The sequence below is a fragment of the Lutjanus erythropterus genome, chromosome 13 (assembly GCF_056507025.1).
Source record: "Lutjanus erythropterus isolate fLutEry1 chromosome 13, fLutEry1.hap2, whole genome shotgun sequence".
In the NCBI taxonomy this organism is placed as follows: Eukaryota; Metazoa; Chordata; class Actinopteri; order Lutjaniformes; family Lutjanidae; genus Lutjanus; species Lutjanus erythropterus.
In genome coordinates this window covers 8,561,921-8,581,130 of record NC_139329.1, presented here as the reverse complement: position 1 = coordinate 8,581,130, position 19,210 = coordinate 8,561,921, and the positions used below count along the sequence as shown (strand labels likewise).

Genomic DNA, 19,210 nt, shown 5'->3' with positions numbered 1-19,210 from the left:
CTGCGCTGCTACAAATGAAAGCTGTGCAGCCCCCGCAAAGGCTGACATGCATGTCCACGTTCATTCGTGTTAAGTTGTAGTGGATTTATACATCCATGTTTACCTGTGAGCCAGTGTGGAAGCCACCAAAATAAATATGTGACATGTGAAGTGTACCAGTCATCTGATACTGGAACCATCCAGAGGAGTTTGAATGTCTTCTGTGGCACTTTTGATCGAGGACTGAGAAAAACCCCCCACAATATATGTACTTGAGTAATTTCATGTTTAAATACCGGGGGGGGTTGTCGAACTGTGACTCTTTAAGTTGTTGAAATATTAGTTTTATTTTACATGCAAGTGTATTTTATTGTATATTTTATTGTCATGTTTCCTTTGGAAAATGTAAAAAAAAGTGTAGTTTTGAATTTATTTTGAGATACAGTGGAACTGGGGATGCACCAGCAGAATGGACAGTTGATTATAGTGGATGACTAGACATGACTAGAAATTTAAAAGTGTTACTGGTACATCCCTCGTGAGGCAGTAGTCCTTACTTTAGCACATATTCTTTTTTTTTCAGCACCATTCAGTGTCTCTTTCTTCTACCAAACCTGAATTTGTATTCTTTTTTTTTGTCTTTTATTTTTTGAATGTATATTCTGCCCTGATCTTTCATACATACTTTTTCCATCTTATTTCGTTGTCCTTTTCCATGATTTTTTATATTTGTTGTAGAAAAATGGACATCATGATCTGTAACTATAGCACATTCCATAATTGTTACTTCACCTTCTGTACTGTATCATGTATTGACCTACTTCAGACCAAAAGACCTAAAGTTTTGGTGTAATTGGTTCTTTAAATGAAATCATAAATTATCCCCAGTAGAGAACAAACAAACCACTTCTCTTCATACTTGTAATTTAATATATGTAATATTCACTAACAAACTATAGCTTGTCATGCTAAACAAATATCCAAATATAAAGAATGACAAACTTGTACCTTATTCTTGAGAATGTACATTGTGTTAATGTAATAGACTCAAGAACACATTCTGTTCTTGATAGCACTCACACTACACTATCATGTGACTCACAGTGATGGTAACTTCTGCTATCTATGCAGCTATACCGAATGCATACAGTATGTACATAAAAACGTACTTTGTAAAAGTTAAAGGGTTTCAGGTGAACTGCTGCAGCATAGAAATGATCTTGGTTGTAAATTTACTTTTCAGCTTTGCACAAATAAAGGTTAAAGAGAAAACAACTGACTGATGAGTGGATTCTTTATGCAATAATGGTGAATGTGATGACGAGCTGTGTTGACTGAGGGAGCTGCTTCTTGACGCTGTTATTCTCACATGTGGGAATGATACAGCTTTTTATTATTAGAACAACAATGACTTGCAGTACTTGACACTTTGCCATTTTAATAGCCACAGTGAGAATCTGATATTTGAACTTTTAGCTACACTAGTGACATGGCTATAAGGATGCCTATATTGCTCTGTTGGTTTGTCTGTTAGACAGAGCTCGAGAATCCTCTGAGGGAATTTTTTCAGACGTGACACAAATGTTCACTTGGATGCAAAAAATTGTGGCCATAACTCAAGATTTTATACACTAATTGTGACAACATTTCACACAAATATCTAATAGGATAAGATGTTGAAGTGATGACATTTTATATCCAAAAGGTTGATGATCGTCTTTACTGTGACATAATAAGAAGAAAATCAATAATAATGTTCAGCTCCAGTCCTCTGTCCTCCTCTGTAAAAATAGTCTCTAAGTGAAGACAGCATGTTTCACACTGGAAATTATTCACTGGAATCAAACATGTATAGAATTTGTATTTTGCCAAAAACATACACTTAAATTCCTTTAAAGTTGCAGGTCAATATGGTCAGTTCCTTATTAAATTCCTCCAAAGGATGTTTAAATATTTCAGTGAGGAACAAACTGGTTAACCACCCAACCTACTGGAGACATGTAGATAGTATCGTAAGTGTTGATTTGTCGAATACAACACTTTGAATGAGTGATGTAAAGAACATTGCTGAGGCTGTTTGAGATTCTTTAGAGTTAGATCTCATTTTTACCCCAAAGAAGCTGCTATAATTGATTTTAATGTTCAATCAAGTATGAAGATCTTGACAAACTTGGGTATTCTTCCTGTTTTATATATGTGAGAGTCTGTGTTAAGTTAGGGACAGCAGTGATGTACACAGCAGGGCAGTCAAAACAGATTTATGTGGAACGTTTATTGAGATAATGGACACTGAGAGGAGCGAGACGGTTGAATGCTGCAGTGAAAGCAGTGATGAGTCAGACTTGGCCTGGTGGAGTGAAGCTGCAGCCAACTGCACTATCCATACACAACTGACAAGATCACCTTAGCTAACGTCACACTGCTGCGAACGCAGCATCCTTTCACACCGTGCCGTCCGAGACTTTGCAGAAGCGTTGCAGTTTCACTTCAGCCACAGTTCATGACATTGTACAGTTTTTAAATGAAGGTTTACTGCTTAGAACACATTTTTATTTTCAGAAATTAAGACAATAAAACCTCCATGTGATTCCCAGTCACAGTCCTGCTGCAACTAGCTGTTTTTTTCTTTTAGATAAGTAGAAAATAACATACAACCAGCTGACCAGTCAAGCTGTCTCCTTCACTTTTTTTTGGTGTCATGGCTCTGGAACACTGTTAACAGTTGATCAGATAAAGGGTTGTGCAACAAAGTAAAGCGGGAAAAGTTTATGCAATTCTGGATACCATTTGGACTGATGTTAGCCAGATCACTCTCTTTAGAGCATTTATCAGTGGTTTGCCCTGCACTTTGCACCCAGTGAGGAGATTCGCAAATCAAATACCCATGATACACTGTTGCGTTACACCACTTAGTTCCACAGTACAGCCACGTCTGATACTCATCCATAGATTGTCAGAAAAAAAAAACTTTTCCAACTGTGACATCACCTCTGATTAATTATTTTAAAGCTTGGATTAAAGTTTATTGGCCACTGCCAACTTGACAGGTACTAAAGTCAGAAGACAACACCACAGCTGACTGTAGCAGGCTGAGACACTTGTCAATCAGTAAAACAGGATCCCAGAACATTTTTCTGTATGTCAGTAATTAAATATGCTAAGACGTCAATATCAATGTAATAGATTATTGCCAAAATCACAGCCAACATACACAGAAACCCCAAACTTTATGTGGTGTTATAGGATATATAATATGTAACTTTTCAAGTAAAATTTAGCACAGTAAGGTCATAGTGGTTGCCACTAAGAGGACACTATTAGCCAAATGCACCCAGTGACTTCATTTCTGCCTCCTGTTATGTAAAGGTAAATATGCAGTGTTTGCTGTAAACCAGAATTATCCACCTGCAATCAATATTTTTAAAGTTAACACAGTTAAATTACTACGTTCAATATGAAATGGGTTGCTGGCGGTGCAGAATTGGAGGTGCAGCGTTTGATCATTTCTGTAACTTTCTGAAAATGATGCAACATTCACACCCACTTAATGCAGTGACTTGTCAGGTTTGCAGAAAGATGCCAGGGTTTGAGGTTCTGCCTCAGAACCTCAAACCCTGGCTGATGGTTTGGCTAATGGCCAGACTATTAACCTCAAACCCAGGCTGATGGCAACAACTAATAAACTTCAATCCAAGACAGGAGAATCTATCTGCTTCAATATGAGCAACCAAGCACAACACTATCTTCCAGAATAGACTGTCCGTAAATGTGCTGCATTATCTTAATATTTAAATGACATCATCCCCTATGAGTCTCTATGACAGGGGACATGATGTCACTGGGCATTTGGAACAACTATAAATACTTTCCCATGTGGATGAACAGTTTAATAGTATTACCCGGCCCTTGTACATCTAAAGAGCTAAATCTTTCACTCTTGGTGGAGACCAAAACAGAGTTAAAAGGCAAGTGAATAATGGACTTAGACTTGTCAGTGGTCCAAAAACATGACTCCAACTGAATACTTGTGTCATTTTGTGTTTGTCATTTTGGAAAATAAGCTTATTTGTTGTTTGATGGTTTGTTTGGATGTTTTTCTGCCCCCTGGTGACCAAAAATATATACATGCAGCTTTAACTAAATGGCCACATTCCATTGTAAAACACACCATGGTTTTCACTCAAGCAATGGTTGTAAAATATAAAACCTGACTTTGCAAAATGTGTGAGGAAGTTGCTGCAGTAATCAGAGTGAGTGGTATGCACAGGAGGAAGCCAAAAACATATTGCATTAACGGAATGGATATTGTGTAACACTTCAGTAGGCATCATTAAAAAAGTGTGCTCACATTCAGGCTGCTGCTACATTCTTGAGAAATTCTGCTACCTCACCCTAAACAATGAAAATATGCCAGGATATTGTCAATAAGGATAGTTCATGTCACACCAACTTTCATTTTCCAAAGATTCTTTTGGCTGGTGATAATAAAGCAGCAAGGTAATCGGTCAAAGTGAAGGTAAGAAAGGTGGTGGGGGGTTCAAGTGAGTGTGTGTTTATGGTTGGCTTTGGGACTGAAAGGAATGCGAAGTCACAGCAAGCGACTGGGGGAAAGGGGTGGAGGTCACTGAACACAGCTTAGACGGTTGGAATATTTCTGTCTTTCTGTCTGCGTGCTGTCCTCTTCCCTGATAAGCACTTCCTTCGAAAGGAATAGCCCCCAAATTGCTGGCTGATGATTATTTTTTGCAAAGACCAAACATCTTGTCAACCAGCAAGGAGGAATGTCAGTGTGTATCACAGACTCATGCTGAGGCCTTGGTTCCCACTGCTGGCACAAAGACACACTGAGTTGCAAGAATGCAGAGTAGAGGAATGTTAACAGAGAGACAAAGAGTAGTGGGGAGGCTAAACAGTTGGTGTGGTCAGCTGGTGGCTTTTTGCCCAGGCAAGTTGCTTGTTTACATCTACAGCCATGTTAGCATCAACGTATTTTCACGTTATCTCATTGTCTCCAAAGCAAACCAAACTCACCTAATCTGTATTTTATTTATTTATTTGCAATATTTCAACTTTTGTGTAGCCAAGGGTGGTTAAATAAGCCATAAAAATCTCTGTATTAACACCCAGAAAATCTAAATACATAAATACATTTATTAAATGTGTTCAAGAGAGTTTAAGAGATGACAAGAAAGTCGTTGGTTTCTTAGCTGCCAGCTTCAAATCTGCAGTATACATCTATGGTATGAGTGCTTTTTCATTTATGAGTTAGTTTAAAACGTAACTTTTTACAGTTCAATTTGTGCATATTATTAATAGTTTATCTCTCGCTTTGTATTCATATTTTTGATCATTTTCCTCTATAGACAATCGTTGGGGTTAATGGGATGAGTCAGGAAACATAACTGTGACAGTACGTTCAAGTATGTTGCAGAGAAAAAAGGACTGAAGAATGGACGTCATGTTAAAACATGTCACTTGGTGGTGATTATGGCGTTAGGAGCATTTTTGCTGATGGATTCTAGAAAGATGTTCATGCATGTGAATATATGGGACTACATTGACTCTCAAAGCACACACACACAACTATTACTCATACTTATTGTGAACTGACTGTGTATTAGTGTCAGCTGAGCTTAGCTATTGGCATCTTTCGTTAATGTCGTGTTCTGATTATACAGCATGTTACAACTGAATACAACAGTTGCCATTTAGTATAATGAGAAATGTGTGTCAGCTCAAAAACTCAAGCAGCTGTGACAGGCCCTCCCACTTCCTGATATGCCTCTCCAGAGTTATGCAAGTCTGACCGGTTTCATTTGCTTGGTTTGTGCTCTTCTCTCCTAGGAAGAAGCCAGAGGTCATTAGAGGTCATCAGAGGTCATCAGAGGAGATGAGGGGAGGTTCAGCAGGGCTGCTGGGTTGGAAAACGGGTCTACTTTTGGTCTACTTTGTTTTCAGCAGACAACATTCTCCATCACTGCACACACCTACATTGCTGAATTCTCTAGTCTCCACATAATATTACTTTATTTATGTAAATAGTTACATTAAAAAAACATTGTCACTTTTGGTTCTTGTGCATTCTTCTTCCTTCTTTGTCTCAGCTTTTGACTGAAATCTGAGTACACAGGTGCCATGTTGATTGTAGTCCAACAGAGCCACCTAGTGGCACATACAGCTGATGACAGAACAGGCAAATAAATCTAAAGGGCAGAGTTGGGTAAGTTTTAATCACTTTTTTTAATACAATGATTTACAACAAATCTGCAAAGTGACTAGTAACTTAAGTTATCAGATTTGGTGGGGTGAAAAATGCAACAATGGCTTCCAAAATGTAAAAGTAGCAGAAAATGGAAATACTCAAGTATAAGTAAATAAGTAAAAAATTACTGAAGGACTGTACTTAAGAAAATATACTCAGTTACTTTCTACCACTATGCTAATCACTTACACACCTGCTGATTATTAGTTTTTTATTGCCCTCCCTGCCCCCACAAAGACAAAGAAAAACATCTAGTGATCTGAAAATAAAGCAAATGTATCAATATAAAACTGCTTACTTAATGCTATTGTTACACACAGCAAATACACTAAATGAATAACCAGAATTAAACATTTTACCCATTTAAAAGAGAACACCTCCAAATGTTTTATTCTTTACCAAATGTGGTGTCATGACATGCACTCATCATGGTCAGTCACCAGTGGAAAAGAGAACATCAGTGTTGAGTTTTGTTATTTCAATTTTACAAAAAGGGCTGAGCAAGTTGTTTTATCTGAATAAAACATTAGTCAAAAATAATGTTGGGCAAGTGACTCAGCAAGTGTAACGGGTAACGTTTTACTTATTGCTCCTTTAAAAAGTAATAACATTACTTTACTTATTACTTGGAATCAAAAGTAATTAGTTGTATTACTCATTATATTACTATATTACTTTTGTACCTTTCTGGCAGCCTTGTTGCGCTCTAATGTTAAACTTGCTGATGCAGTGAACTGTTACACTCAGAAAAAACTTTTGTCTTCAGCTGTCCAGATGTCAGCTGTGGTGGAAACAAAGTCGACCTCTCTGAGCGTGACCTTCTAATTACATTCTTTCACCACATATTTTGTCTCTGGAAGAGCCAAACAAACTCAAACTAATGACAAAGCCTCCAACTGTGGAAAGCATGCCTCCTTCCCTCACCCTCCATCCTTTAGATTAGATTTTTGGCTCACAGCTGACATAACCTGCCTTGAACTGCTGTACATACATGTCATAGAATAGCCTACTTCAGTCAAAGTTACTTGAAATAATAACTGTAATATAATTATTGTTTTGGAAATTGTAATTCCTTACACTACTTATTATTGTAAAAGTAACAATATACTGATTAATTTATCACTGCCCATCACTAGTTAAAATACACCAAAATGATCACAATCAAAATGTGGTACTATGATACAATAAAGACATGTTCTGTTTATGCATGTTGGTCATCACTGCAAACTGCAAATGGTAAATTTTCTACAGAAAAACATTTTTAAAAGCAAAAGTGTCTGTAAATGTTTATTAATGGTTTCCCAGTTACTGTAGTGTCTTCTTGAGGAACTCAACCAGAAGGTGATGAGGGAAACCAAAATCCATCTCAATCACCACAAAGCCCTGCAGGACGGAGAGAGAAAGAGAAGAAGAGAATGAAACACAAACAGTGGCAAGTAACACATGAAAAAAAAAAAAAAGAAGAAGAAAAGAAGAAGCGCAAACACTCACGTCTCTCGGAAGCACCACTGGGTTAAAGATGTCGAATAAATTAGTTCCCTGTTTGTCCAACAGCCTGGTTAGCTCAACCTCAAGAACTGGAACACAAACCACAAATGCATTACATTATATTAACCTCTTTTACACAACTGGAATTAAAACATAATGCAACATTTTTGTCAGTTTACAAAGCTATTATTTAATATCTAAATGTGAAAAAGAATTCATATTAATAAAAAACATTAAATTTAAGTACACAACTTCAGTGACCAGTTATGCTTAAATATTACCATACCAATTATGCCACATCATCAGGTACAAATAATCATGTTTTGCTCCTGTTAGCTAGCCAACATTCCCTTGGATGCAGTGACACAGAATAGATCTTTGTTTGGAATGAAACAGTGATTTGGGAGACAACCTGAAGTGGGCTTTAAGTTATACAATGCTGAGAGCTCCTGGTTTAAATGAGTCTAGCAGATGTGGCTAATTTAAAAAAAAATGGTACAGTAATAATTGCAAAACGAGGTTCAGTTGCCTGTTGAAGCGGCACATCCTCTTTGTGAATGTTTTTTTCTTCTTCAATATGTAATTAGTCATGTCCATATTGTATTTTTCTTGCAACATTAATGTTGAATACTTCAATATCTGTCCATGTTTCTCTGTCTCTTACCAGATAGGACCTTGGGGATGCCTGTCTTCTCCACAGCTTCTCTGATGAACTCCACCTGTGTCTCATCCACCAGCTGCAAACAGAGGGACAGCTGACTGAACACGTCCACACATGAAAACATCAGGATTATTTTAACAATGACACGGACAAAAAACATCTAAATGGGAAGGAAAAAAAAGTTTGTGCCCTTGTGCAAAACCTTTGTGTTCTCTTACTGATTACTAATTAGTATCAAAGGAATAATAGAATACTTTTTTATGTGTTACTTTAACTCACAACACACACATACAGTTACTGATCAAGGTCAATTTGTGCAATTTTTGTTGGCATTTTTGGGGACAGCACTTTTATTTTGAAGGACACTTGCAAGAAGTTTTCTCCATGTTGATGCTGGTTGGACACTTGAAAAAAAATTTCACAGTAAAGCACAAATTGTCTCAGGATGAAGTAAAAGTTTTGGAAGCTGGGGCTCTGTAGATGTAATGCAGCTGCAATTCAACTGCTTCTCAAATAATTTCCTGTAAGATTATGGGTCATTGTGAAAAATCCACTTGTGCAGCTTTAAACTATAGAATACAAATAAACTCAAAAATCTTACCGGTTGATTTTGTGAGGGCAACTCGGCTTGGATTATGACGACCCTAGAGAGGAAGCAAGATCAGAGTCACACACCAGGCACAGGACATGGATTATGAACTGAGCTTGTTATGGTGCAGAATATACAAAACTACATATTCAGTGATGAACTGAAAAGAATAGTAGTATTAGAGGCAGAAGGTGGCAGGCTGAACCCCGGTATAGAACACGAGTCCGCAACCTGTGTATCATGTTGCATCTTCAACTCTGCAGGCAAGTTATTTAAAAACAGATCAATAAGAAAGGTCTTACTCTGTCTGGTTACCCTGCAGGAAGAGTTTTTTGTCAGCGTAGGAAGCTGTGACGACTATGGCCACATTCTAGAAATCAAAAACAAAGAAAGAAACGTCACTCAAACACACTCACATGACTCTTACTGTATGACATGTACAATGTACCAAACCCTCAGGTGTCATTCCACTTTCACCTTGTTGATCAGATGCTATGCTTAAAGTCATAGACTGTAGAGTTACTATAATTGGGACCTCTTATATTCTGACTGTTTCATCAGGGTCTTGATTTTTTATCACTCAATTTAAATGCAACACTAAGCATTGCCCAGCAGATGTCACAATTTCACCATATCAAATGCTACAAAAAACAGTACAGGATACAGTTTGCACATCAGACATGCTAGTGACATAATAATGGAATTTTAAGTATGTTGGTCCACTGTTTCCCTTCACTGAAACTGTTCACCTCCCAGCAGTGAAACTGAAGCACAAAGTTTATGTCATCACTGAATATCATGGTTAGTTCAAGGATTTACAAAATTGTAGTAACTGCTGAGGAGTAAGCATTTTACTGTGTGATGCTGCGCACAAAATTTTATTTTGGGACAGAACATTTTCAGAAATGTCCTGTCCCAAAGTAAGCGGCAACGTACCGTTTCAAAGAAGAGTGTTGGTGTGCTCTGACTCTCACAGAAGAGCTGCCCAGAGGCCTTCACCCAGACAGATGTCCCGACGGTGGAGGTGTTAACGAAGGGAACAGATGAGCTCCACACTCTCAGCACTGGAGAGCTTGATTCCAGCAAACACTGAACACACACACACACACACACAAAAAAATATCTGACCTGACACAAGTGTACACAGGTGTTTGTATTTAGGAGAGCGCAGGGATGAGGAGGTTTTCCATGTTACCTTTCTTATAAATTCTGGCATGGCACTAGAGAGATCTGCCTTGAAAAGTTCCTGAAATCACAGTCAGAAATAGAATATGTGACCCAACGAAAGAGTAAAAAACAGCTATTTAAGTGTGTGTCATCTAGATTTCATGAGGAAAGATGAACAGGCTTATTAGTGTACTTTATTTTTGCTGCATTTTTTCCCATATGCAGGATAGAAATGCATCCTCCCTGGATATTTTACCAGCCATATTTGATGGTGATGTACTCACAGTGAGCTCTGCTCCAGAGATGTTGAGTTGGAAACGGCCATCTTGGTGGGCAGCACTTATCATGGGGTTAAAGATCTGGTCTGGGGTTAAACACAAATTATGGCAGTACAACACAAGATTTTAAGCACAAATACACTACCTAGTTTGGCTAACATACTGCGGAAGTGTGAAATTATTTCTTACTGAATCTATACGTTAGGTTTCATGGAGGTTGTGCTTTGAATAGATGTACAGATTATTCTTAATATTTTATCAGCCATGGCTGTGAAAATTCAGAGACAACGGTTGGCATTTGAGTAAAGTGTGGTGTAATATATATTTCTTACAAAATCTTGTTTCTACACAGTCTTACCACACACAGATCCTGAGGAGATGCTAACCTAAAATGAGCTGTTTAAACTATACACAACTAACTCAACCCTATCACCCTATCACCCTATCAACCCCGTTCTTCTCTAACATACATGAACTTCCAAACTTCAAAAGAAAATGCAAAAGCAACTACTGACCTGACAACCAAAAGTAGAGCATTTTGTTTTCAGTCAGATGACTGGGATGGAAAACAGATGCATTGATGACCGCCACAGTGTTGTTGTACTTCATCAGCCCCTGGAGGAACAGAGAGACAACTTAAGATTCTTAACTACATGTACGGTCCAGTGTGAACTCTTAAAACCTGGAACTACTGATGCTCTTTAAGTATGAAAGAGAGGAGAGGCTACAATAATTGTTAAGGTGAACAGGACGCTGAACAAGAGCTGCACTTTCACTGGCGATGACATAACATTAGAATTAGGGTAAACACAGGTATTGCCACTTATACTAATTTGGGTTCTGTTCCATTCAGGTCAGGCAGAGTCAGAGTGCTGCTATTGGCTCACTGGAAAGGCTCCTGCTGCACTAAATGGAACAGGACTTCAGTCAGTGTCATTGGTGACACTTGTGGTTATTCTACTATAATATCAATATAGCTGCACTGACAAAGATCTGTCTCCCAGCTTTGGTGTTTAAACTGGATGGAAACATTCCATTTAGTGTAGCAGAGCCTTCCCAGTGAGCCAACATGTGCATCTGACCCTTCCTAAGTCCCGTTCCTTTTTACTCTGTGCTCCAATAACAGTTGAGCAAACATGGCACCTCAGACAATTTTCTTCTTCTCCTGTAAAACATGTTTCATACATCTCACCTTAGTTAAAGATAAGACAACGCTTCTTCTGATGCAGTTAAAAACATAACTTGAATAGGATATTGTTGTGACTGTATTTACAAGGTGTTATTTACCTTGTGGTATGATTCAATGTAGTTAGCAGTGATGACAGGAGCAGCATTTACACCAATATCCACACTGATGTCTCCATCAGTGAGGAAATGTTCTGTAAACACACACACAACACAGAATTATTATTATTATTATTATTATTATTAATTTTACATTGATTTAATTTACACAAATTGTCAAATATATGGGTACATGCAGAAAACCAAACAACTGTGATTTCTAAAAGATATAAAGATGTTTTTCACTCATACAAACAGATGTGCACACACCTGCTGTGTCTTGAATGAAGTCAGCCAGTATATTTGCCACCTTGTTGATCTCCTTACAAATCTGCATGTGAGAACAGACTCATCAGAGGACGTCAACACGCTAATCATCAGTTTGTTGCCAGTTAAAGGACCAGCGTGCAGGATATGGTGACATCTAGCAGCGAACATGCATACTGTGAACACCTCCTCTTACTCTCCTCTTCAAAATGTGTAGGAGAACTTAAAGTGGCATCTGTAGAAACATGGCAGAGAAACATGGCAGCCACTGTGGAGGCTGACCGGAACCTTCTATCAAAGGCTGATTCTAAGGAAATGATGAAGGAAAGGATTTTTTTTCCTTCCTGATACTGATTCTAATATCCAAACTTTGTGTATTGGCCAATACCGAGTAACAATCTGATACCTGTTTGTTAAAACTATAATTTTTAATAGCTCTGTACTACTAACTCTGTAATGGTGTGATATGATTGTTATAATTTTCCTAAACCCTTTCGAAAAGGAGCAAATATATAAAGAGTATGACCACCACAGAATATGACTTTGCCATCCTGGGAAAATTGACATAGGGGTTCTGCTGGGAAGTAGCAAGGTTCAGTTTTGGTGTTAATAAATTACATGATCTTGGGTCACACAGACACGTTTACTCACTGATACCAGCATTCTGGACAGATCAGAGGCATTTTATGATGCGATCTGTTTCAGAGTTTTCAACTCTACAAATGACAACATACTTATATTCTATTTCACTTCTGCCATCTTCTGCAAATAACCCCACCATAAATCTTCCACACTGGACCTTTAAATAAATGTTTACATTTGGTCGGCTGAAGAGTGATGAGTAAAAGTATCTCTGGCCCTCACCTGTCCCTTTATGGCCAGTTTCACAGTGAAGGTGATGAAGTCGGTGAAAAGCTTTTTTAGCCAGTTTGGTCTGATCAACAACAGGAAACACACATGAGCAGGGTCACACACTGTGATTATTTAAAGCAGATGCTTCTTCTGTTCTACTGTTGACAGTCAGTCAGTGGTCAGTTTTGTCACTTACTCTTTGTCGCCCTGCAGATGTAGTTGGAGCTTGTGAAAATTCAGGTAACAGTCTGATGTGTCTGCTGCTACCTTCCCTTTTCCACAGTCTGACAGAGGAGACAGACACATAACAGAAATCATGTGAGAGGACATATAAGGAGGAGAAGATAAAACATAGTTAGTTGGTGTATCTCTTTGTAGAGAGCTGAAGTCCATCCCCTTTTCGGTGTCCCTAGTTTGACCTTATTTCAGAAAGAATATGTACAGTTTTTAACAGAGAGAGACAAATAATTTTTTGAACTTGTTTGAACTGTGACATGAATCAGACAAATGATTCACCAGCATCAACGTGGCCATCACTTTGGCATATTTCACCAGGGGTGAAAATATAATAATCTGATGTTGAGAGCTGCTGCTGTAATAATGATGATAAAAGTAAAAGATTACATTAATATAACACTTTATCTGAGACACTCAAAGTGCTTCACATTGTTAGGCAATTGGGGCAAACATTAGGTGACAAACTTGCCACAACCACCAATGTGCAGCACACACCCGGGTGAGGCACGGCAGTGATTTTGGACCAGTACGGTCACCACACATCAGCTTGTAGCGTGAAGAGGGAGCGAAACATTGAGCCAATTACAATGTGGAAATGAAAAATTGAAAAAGACACACACATCCATAAACCAAATGGGACGGGTGTTGGATCATAAAGATAGCTGAACAGAGAGAGAGATCTGCATACCTGTGTTATTAAAACGAGAACGTCTGAATACGGCTTCAAAACACCTCAGTGTGAACTTTGATACTGGACCATTTATGTGAATGAACATCCTGTACTGTACCTCTTTGATCTTTAAAGGTTCTGCCTTATACATCTGGTGTTACATCCTCAACTGAATACAATAAATAGACAGAGGCACCTCTAATAGTTAGTACATATGACAGCTATCTAGTCTTATTTGGAGTAATAATCCATTGGGGGTACATATATATATGTATATGTATATACTTTTGTATATTTAGTAATATTTTGTACTGTATGTATTGACCTGTTTATACATGTCTGTGTGTTTATTGTGAACCAATATTTTTCTGAAAAGACTGGTATATATATACTATGAAAAGATTGGTATATATGAACTCAGTTTGAAATATTCAAAGGTGTTCATTATAGATCTATATTTGGTCAGAACACAGGTGTTTGTATAACAAGAATCCTATGGAAAGTATTCATTATAGATCTATACAATTTCTGTTCATTTTTCAAAATGATTTCCTTTTTTTTTCTTTGAAAAGTTGATATTTCTCTGATGGGTGTGGACATTTATAATGTAATTTCCAAGGTTCGTTATACCTACTATATCACATGGTAGACGTATGATGAATTATGGGTACTTAAGATGGCGACTCTCTGTACATACAAAAGCAAACTGGGGAAGAGCCTGGAGCTTGAAACATCACACGAATAAATAATTTAAAGGGGAGCCTTTTGGTGTGCTGATTTTCCCTTCTCTGTTTGGGAGTTTTTCCAGGACACCACCATCAATTCTCACATCCAGGAAATAGCCAAGCCCACACCTGCTTAGCTGAGTCAGGGTACATGTTGGTGTAGCAGGTTAAAGGTTTTGTGCTGCTGTGGAGTGTTAGTTGGTTTGATTTGAGTTAATATGCAGGACTGGCTCTACAAGGTTTGGTTGAATGGAAAATGAGTGACATCACTGCTGGGTGTGTAGTCTTTCTGATTACATATTTCACTGGTAACAGTTTTAATTGTTTAAACTCATAATATTCATATATGTACTTCATGTCACAAATCAAATGAGAACAAAAAATGATTTGTCTCTTGCCTTTAACTATGGTACATATTGTCAGAAATAAAGTCCCACAGTGGTTCATCTAATTATTCACTGTTTGAACAGAAACAAAAAAAGATCATGACACCAAACCATTTACTACGTCTAACATCTAACCATCAACCACACCATAGACGGGAAAATCAGGGCTCAGTGTGAAGGTGTTTGCTGACCTTTAAGAATGAGGCAGCAGAGGTAACAAGAAAGAATGGAACCATGTTAGTTCTTCAGCATAGTTTAGGATTAGGCTGCATTGACTGCATTTGAATGAAGGTGAACAAAGCACATCTTGGTTCACACTATTTTCTGTGGCTAGGCTTCCTGTGCTCAACAGGAGATAATTCTTTGCAAAATCATTTAGTTGGTGTCATGTTAGCAAAAATCAGATGTCCCAGTGCCTGTACCAGACCTGTTTTTACACCGGTTCTATCAAGGCACACTCCCTGAGGACATGTATAAAACAAGGTACTTACAAAGTTTGGGGTTGATTCCAAGATCGATCTGAGACTCGATTTCAAAGTCAATTGAATGTGCAACGTTGACTCTAGATGAAAAAGAAAAGCAAATTTAAATGGCAAGTAAACACAAACCATCTTGGTATAAGGAAGGTGATGTCACCACAGCTGGACATCCTCTAATAGACCTTTTCCACCATTTTGACGTGATATTGTTTATGTTGGCTCACTGGAAAAGCACTGCTACACTAAATGGAATGGGACCTTAATTAGGCTGCACACAGAAAGTTTTAATGCATTTCTGATGGAACAGTTTCAATTCCTGGTTTAGATTAAAATAGTTTTATTGTGTGATTTGAAGTACAACTATTACATCTCCATAATAAAAACACACAACTATAAGGCAACTATTACCTGTTTAGCCATCTAAAAGCAAGTGAAGACCAACTCATTTTTTAGCATGTAGGGCAGCCTTAATGACACTTCATTGCTGGTAAAGTAGTAGAGGACTCTTTACCACTGAGTACTGGTGTTTATCCCTACTATCTGATAATCAATATGGCTGCCATGTGAAAGGTCAATGATGTGTTGTGGGATGTTGTTGGTCACTCAGACTCACAGCCAGCTGCCGTATCCATACTGGATGGTCCCTCTGAAGACTGCGGACACGTTGTTTATTTCCATGCCAATGCCTTCACCTGGACGCAGTTCAAATTCACTCCGACCAATCGACAGGTTGTGAATCTCCAAACTGGTCAATGGAGGAGCATTACATGATGTTATGATATTCTGTGTGTCCATCTGTGTATGTGTGTTTACATGTATATGTGTGCATGCTCTTACTTGTCCAGGCCATATTTGACTGTGCCTATAAAGAGCAGGGATTTCTCTCCCTTCATACTTGGGTATCTGGCATGTTGGAACGCTGCCTCAATCACTTTAGTGGTTTTCTCGTTCACTGCCAGAGGCACAGAAACACAGACAGACGGCACAGACTCTTAAAACACATACGAAACTGTGTATACTCCTTATCAACCCTTGTGTGAGAATTGAACAGAGACTTTGCTTTATTTTATTAGTATGTTTGGTTTCTTCAATTACGACATGTCTGAAAATTGGAGGAAAAGGCTTATCTTATAACTGGAATGATTATACTGGATAAATTCTATATACATACATGCAGGTTTACTAGCCAAAAGCCCCTTTTAGTGTGTTTTTATAAAGATTTTGAATAATATATCAAAACAATTAAATCCTGTAATAATAAGAAAGCCATGAAGACTGTAAGGGCATGTGCTGCATATACAGAGTGAATGTAAATTATACATTTGTAATGTGTGCCAGCAATATTTTATTTTTGCTTTTATTGCAGTTTTCACCCAAGTGTGTTTGTTTGAATGTACAAATTTTGTTCACTTAAGATTATTTTAAAAAAGCAAATAAATGTAGAGTTAAATAAAGCAAACAAGACTGTACCCACCTCAGATCTTTTCGTTTTTCGTTTTCGTTTTCAAATATAACAGTACCTAACCATTTAACTATTTGTGTATGCAAACAAATGCAGCCATCCTTGACAAGATTGGTTGTCTCCAAACTGTTTTAAACTCTTTAAATTCTGGCTAAACGTTAGAAGGAAGAGTGTTGAATTTTCCCTGGAAAAATTCTTCCCAACATGTTTTACATCTTTAAAGAAATTGGAACATTATTTTGAAGCAGGAAGGAGATAATGAGCATCAGTGATTGTGGGGAATTGTGGTTTTGAGAATCATTTACACTAACATCACCACTGGTATGAAATCCACCATGACTTTTTGTTTGGTTTTAACATAAAACGATGATTGGTTAAAAAGATTAAATACCACAACAGGGTCAAAGTCCCACTCACACACAACAGCCGCAGGGTAGGTGAGGCGACACACGGCTCCGGTGAATCTGTAGGCTGAAGTGGGATCCTGCAGGCAGGCGTGGGACACCCCAAACATGGATAGGAACAGCGGCAGGAGCAGCAGTGGTGGGCAAACATCACGAGGCATTGTGCATGTGGATATTTCACCTCACCGAGAGCCAGCTGAGGTTTGCAACCCTGTGGACTGTTTGCAGTTCAGTGAAAGTCTGAAAGTGTACGTTTCTGTCTGGTATGACTGACTCACTACATGGTGGAGAGCTGTTACACAAGTTTAATCAGCGTCTTATCCAATCTCACTTCAGGTCCAGAGCCTCTAAAATTCTTCTTTTTTTCCCATGAGCTTTGGCTGCTTTGCCCTCACAAACATGGAACTATGAAAATTTCAGCCAGTCCTTTTGGACTCTTCTCGGTTCTTACTTCTAAACTTTTACAAACAATTCTGCCCACAGCCCACAGAGGACAAACACTGACTCAGATTTATCTTTTGCACAAGATCTCCTAGAGTAAACTAGTCAAAGTACAACCCATTCTATAATGTGAGTGCCACAAAACCTCAGGTAGATACACAAACTCTTAAGTAAAGTATTTAGTAAAGACATTTAAGGGCTTTTCTCTTCATATGGATTTAATTAAAGAAACTAGAACAGGCTTAAAAAATAGCAAATGAAGGATAAGCAGACATAATAGCACTGAAAAGATGCTGCATGCAGAAACATTTCATGTCAACTGATTTTTAGATTTTTAACACTCCAGCTTAGAGGTTTCATGAAAATGTCAGTCAACAGTCATCACAACCAGTATACATACCACACAAAGATGACTTTGAAATGATCAGAAACTCTTCACAGCACAGTTAGTCAGCTTGCTAGTGATGAATCCAAATCTGTTCACTTATCTCAACTTATTCTCCTTCCCCTGTTCTCAACAGCTGTAAAACACAGCTTTAACTTTGTCTGAACACTCTTTCAACAAGTGCTGCCTCACAGGGAAACCAGATACAGAAGCTGACTGTAAACTATTCATTCCCTGGTGGTGATTCTAATGAGTCTATTTGTTCTCCTACAAACCGCCCGGCTGAATGAGTGCAGTTTGGGATGAAAGGGGAGGAACAGTAGGACACAGAGACAGACCAGAGATAACAACAAAAGGAGTAACTGATCTAGATAAGGGTGTCATAGGCGGGGACTTGGGGTCATCAGGGCCCCAACAGCAGGAGTAACTGATCCAGTTGAGAGCTGCAAATGCATTATTATTCTAATCCACAAGGTACTGTTTGTCTCCCCCTCTCTTTCTACTGTAGCTCTCTGTCCCTGTCTCTCTTCCTGTCCTTCTTTTTACATGGCCTGTCCTCTTCCAGGTCTCCATGGTGGAGAGGAGATCATGTGGCTCCGGTCCCGCTGTCAACACCTGAAGCCGACTAGCGTCCTTCTGGAGTCACATTCCTCCCATAAACTCATCAAAATATATTTGTCTTTAATGAGGTTTTTGGTGATTTGCTTTGTAGAAGCAACATGTATCTCATGTCTGTCTGTCCTTACAGAGGGATCTGTCCTTTTCCTGAGGGTTCATCCATTTTTTAAAAGGGTTTTGTTGTTGTTTTTTCCTGACCCAATTCAAGGTTCTAAGGACAGAGGGTGTCGCACACTATACAGGTTGTAAAGTACCCTGACCAAATTATGATTCATGATATTGGGACATAATAACGTTTTACTTGACTGTAAAGGCACATATGATAGTTTATTAAATTTATACACTTTATAATGGCGATTTATGCTATGCCCTGAGGTTTTTCAGCAAAGCAAATTTCTATTAGCTACGCTGAAATGACAATAAAGTATTGAATATTATGTTTTCTTCCATAGGCTATTCATTTTTGATACCTTAATATAACAAGAACATTTTACACTTGGTTTTAACAAGAAAAATATCCAAAGCCTGGGGAGAAGACCTTGTACTGCACACACACACACACACACACACACACAC

The 19,210-nt window shown here is 38.2% G+C and overlaps 1 protein-coding gene across 1 annotated transcript; it reads right to left on the bottom strand.

The window, feature by feature from the left end:
• Window positions 1-7,515: 7,515 nt before the first annotated feature.
• On the bottom strand, window positions 7,516-17,672 carry cetp (cholesteryl ester transfer protein, plasma). Its single transcript, XM_084734899.1, has 17 exons — window positions 17,204-17,672; window positions 16,162-16,276; window positions 15,938-16,069; window positions 15,337-15,407; window positions 13,024-13,111; window positions 12,840-12,909; window positions 11,979-12,039; window positions 11,712-11,803; window positions 10,940-11,039; window positions 10,431-10,510; window positions 10,175-10,225; window positions 9,916-10,068; window positions 9,282-9,349; window positions 8,992-9,034; window positions 8,394-8,466; window positions 7,733-7,818; window positions 7,516-7,624 (listed from the first exon to the last, which is right to left on the bottom strand). Exons 1-17 carry the CDS (start codon window positions 17,349-17,351, stop codon window positions 7,547-7,549), a joined length of 1,509 nt encoding a protein of 502 aa, XP_084591025.1. The 5' UTR covers window positions 17,352-17,672; the 3' UTR covers window positions 7,516-7,546.
• Window positions 17,673-19,210: the final 1,538 nt, after the last annotated feature.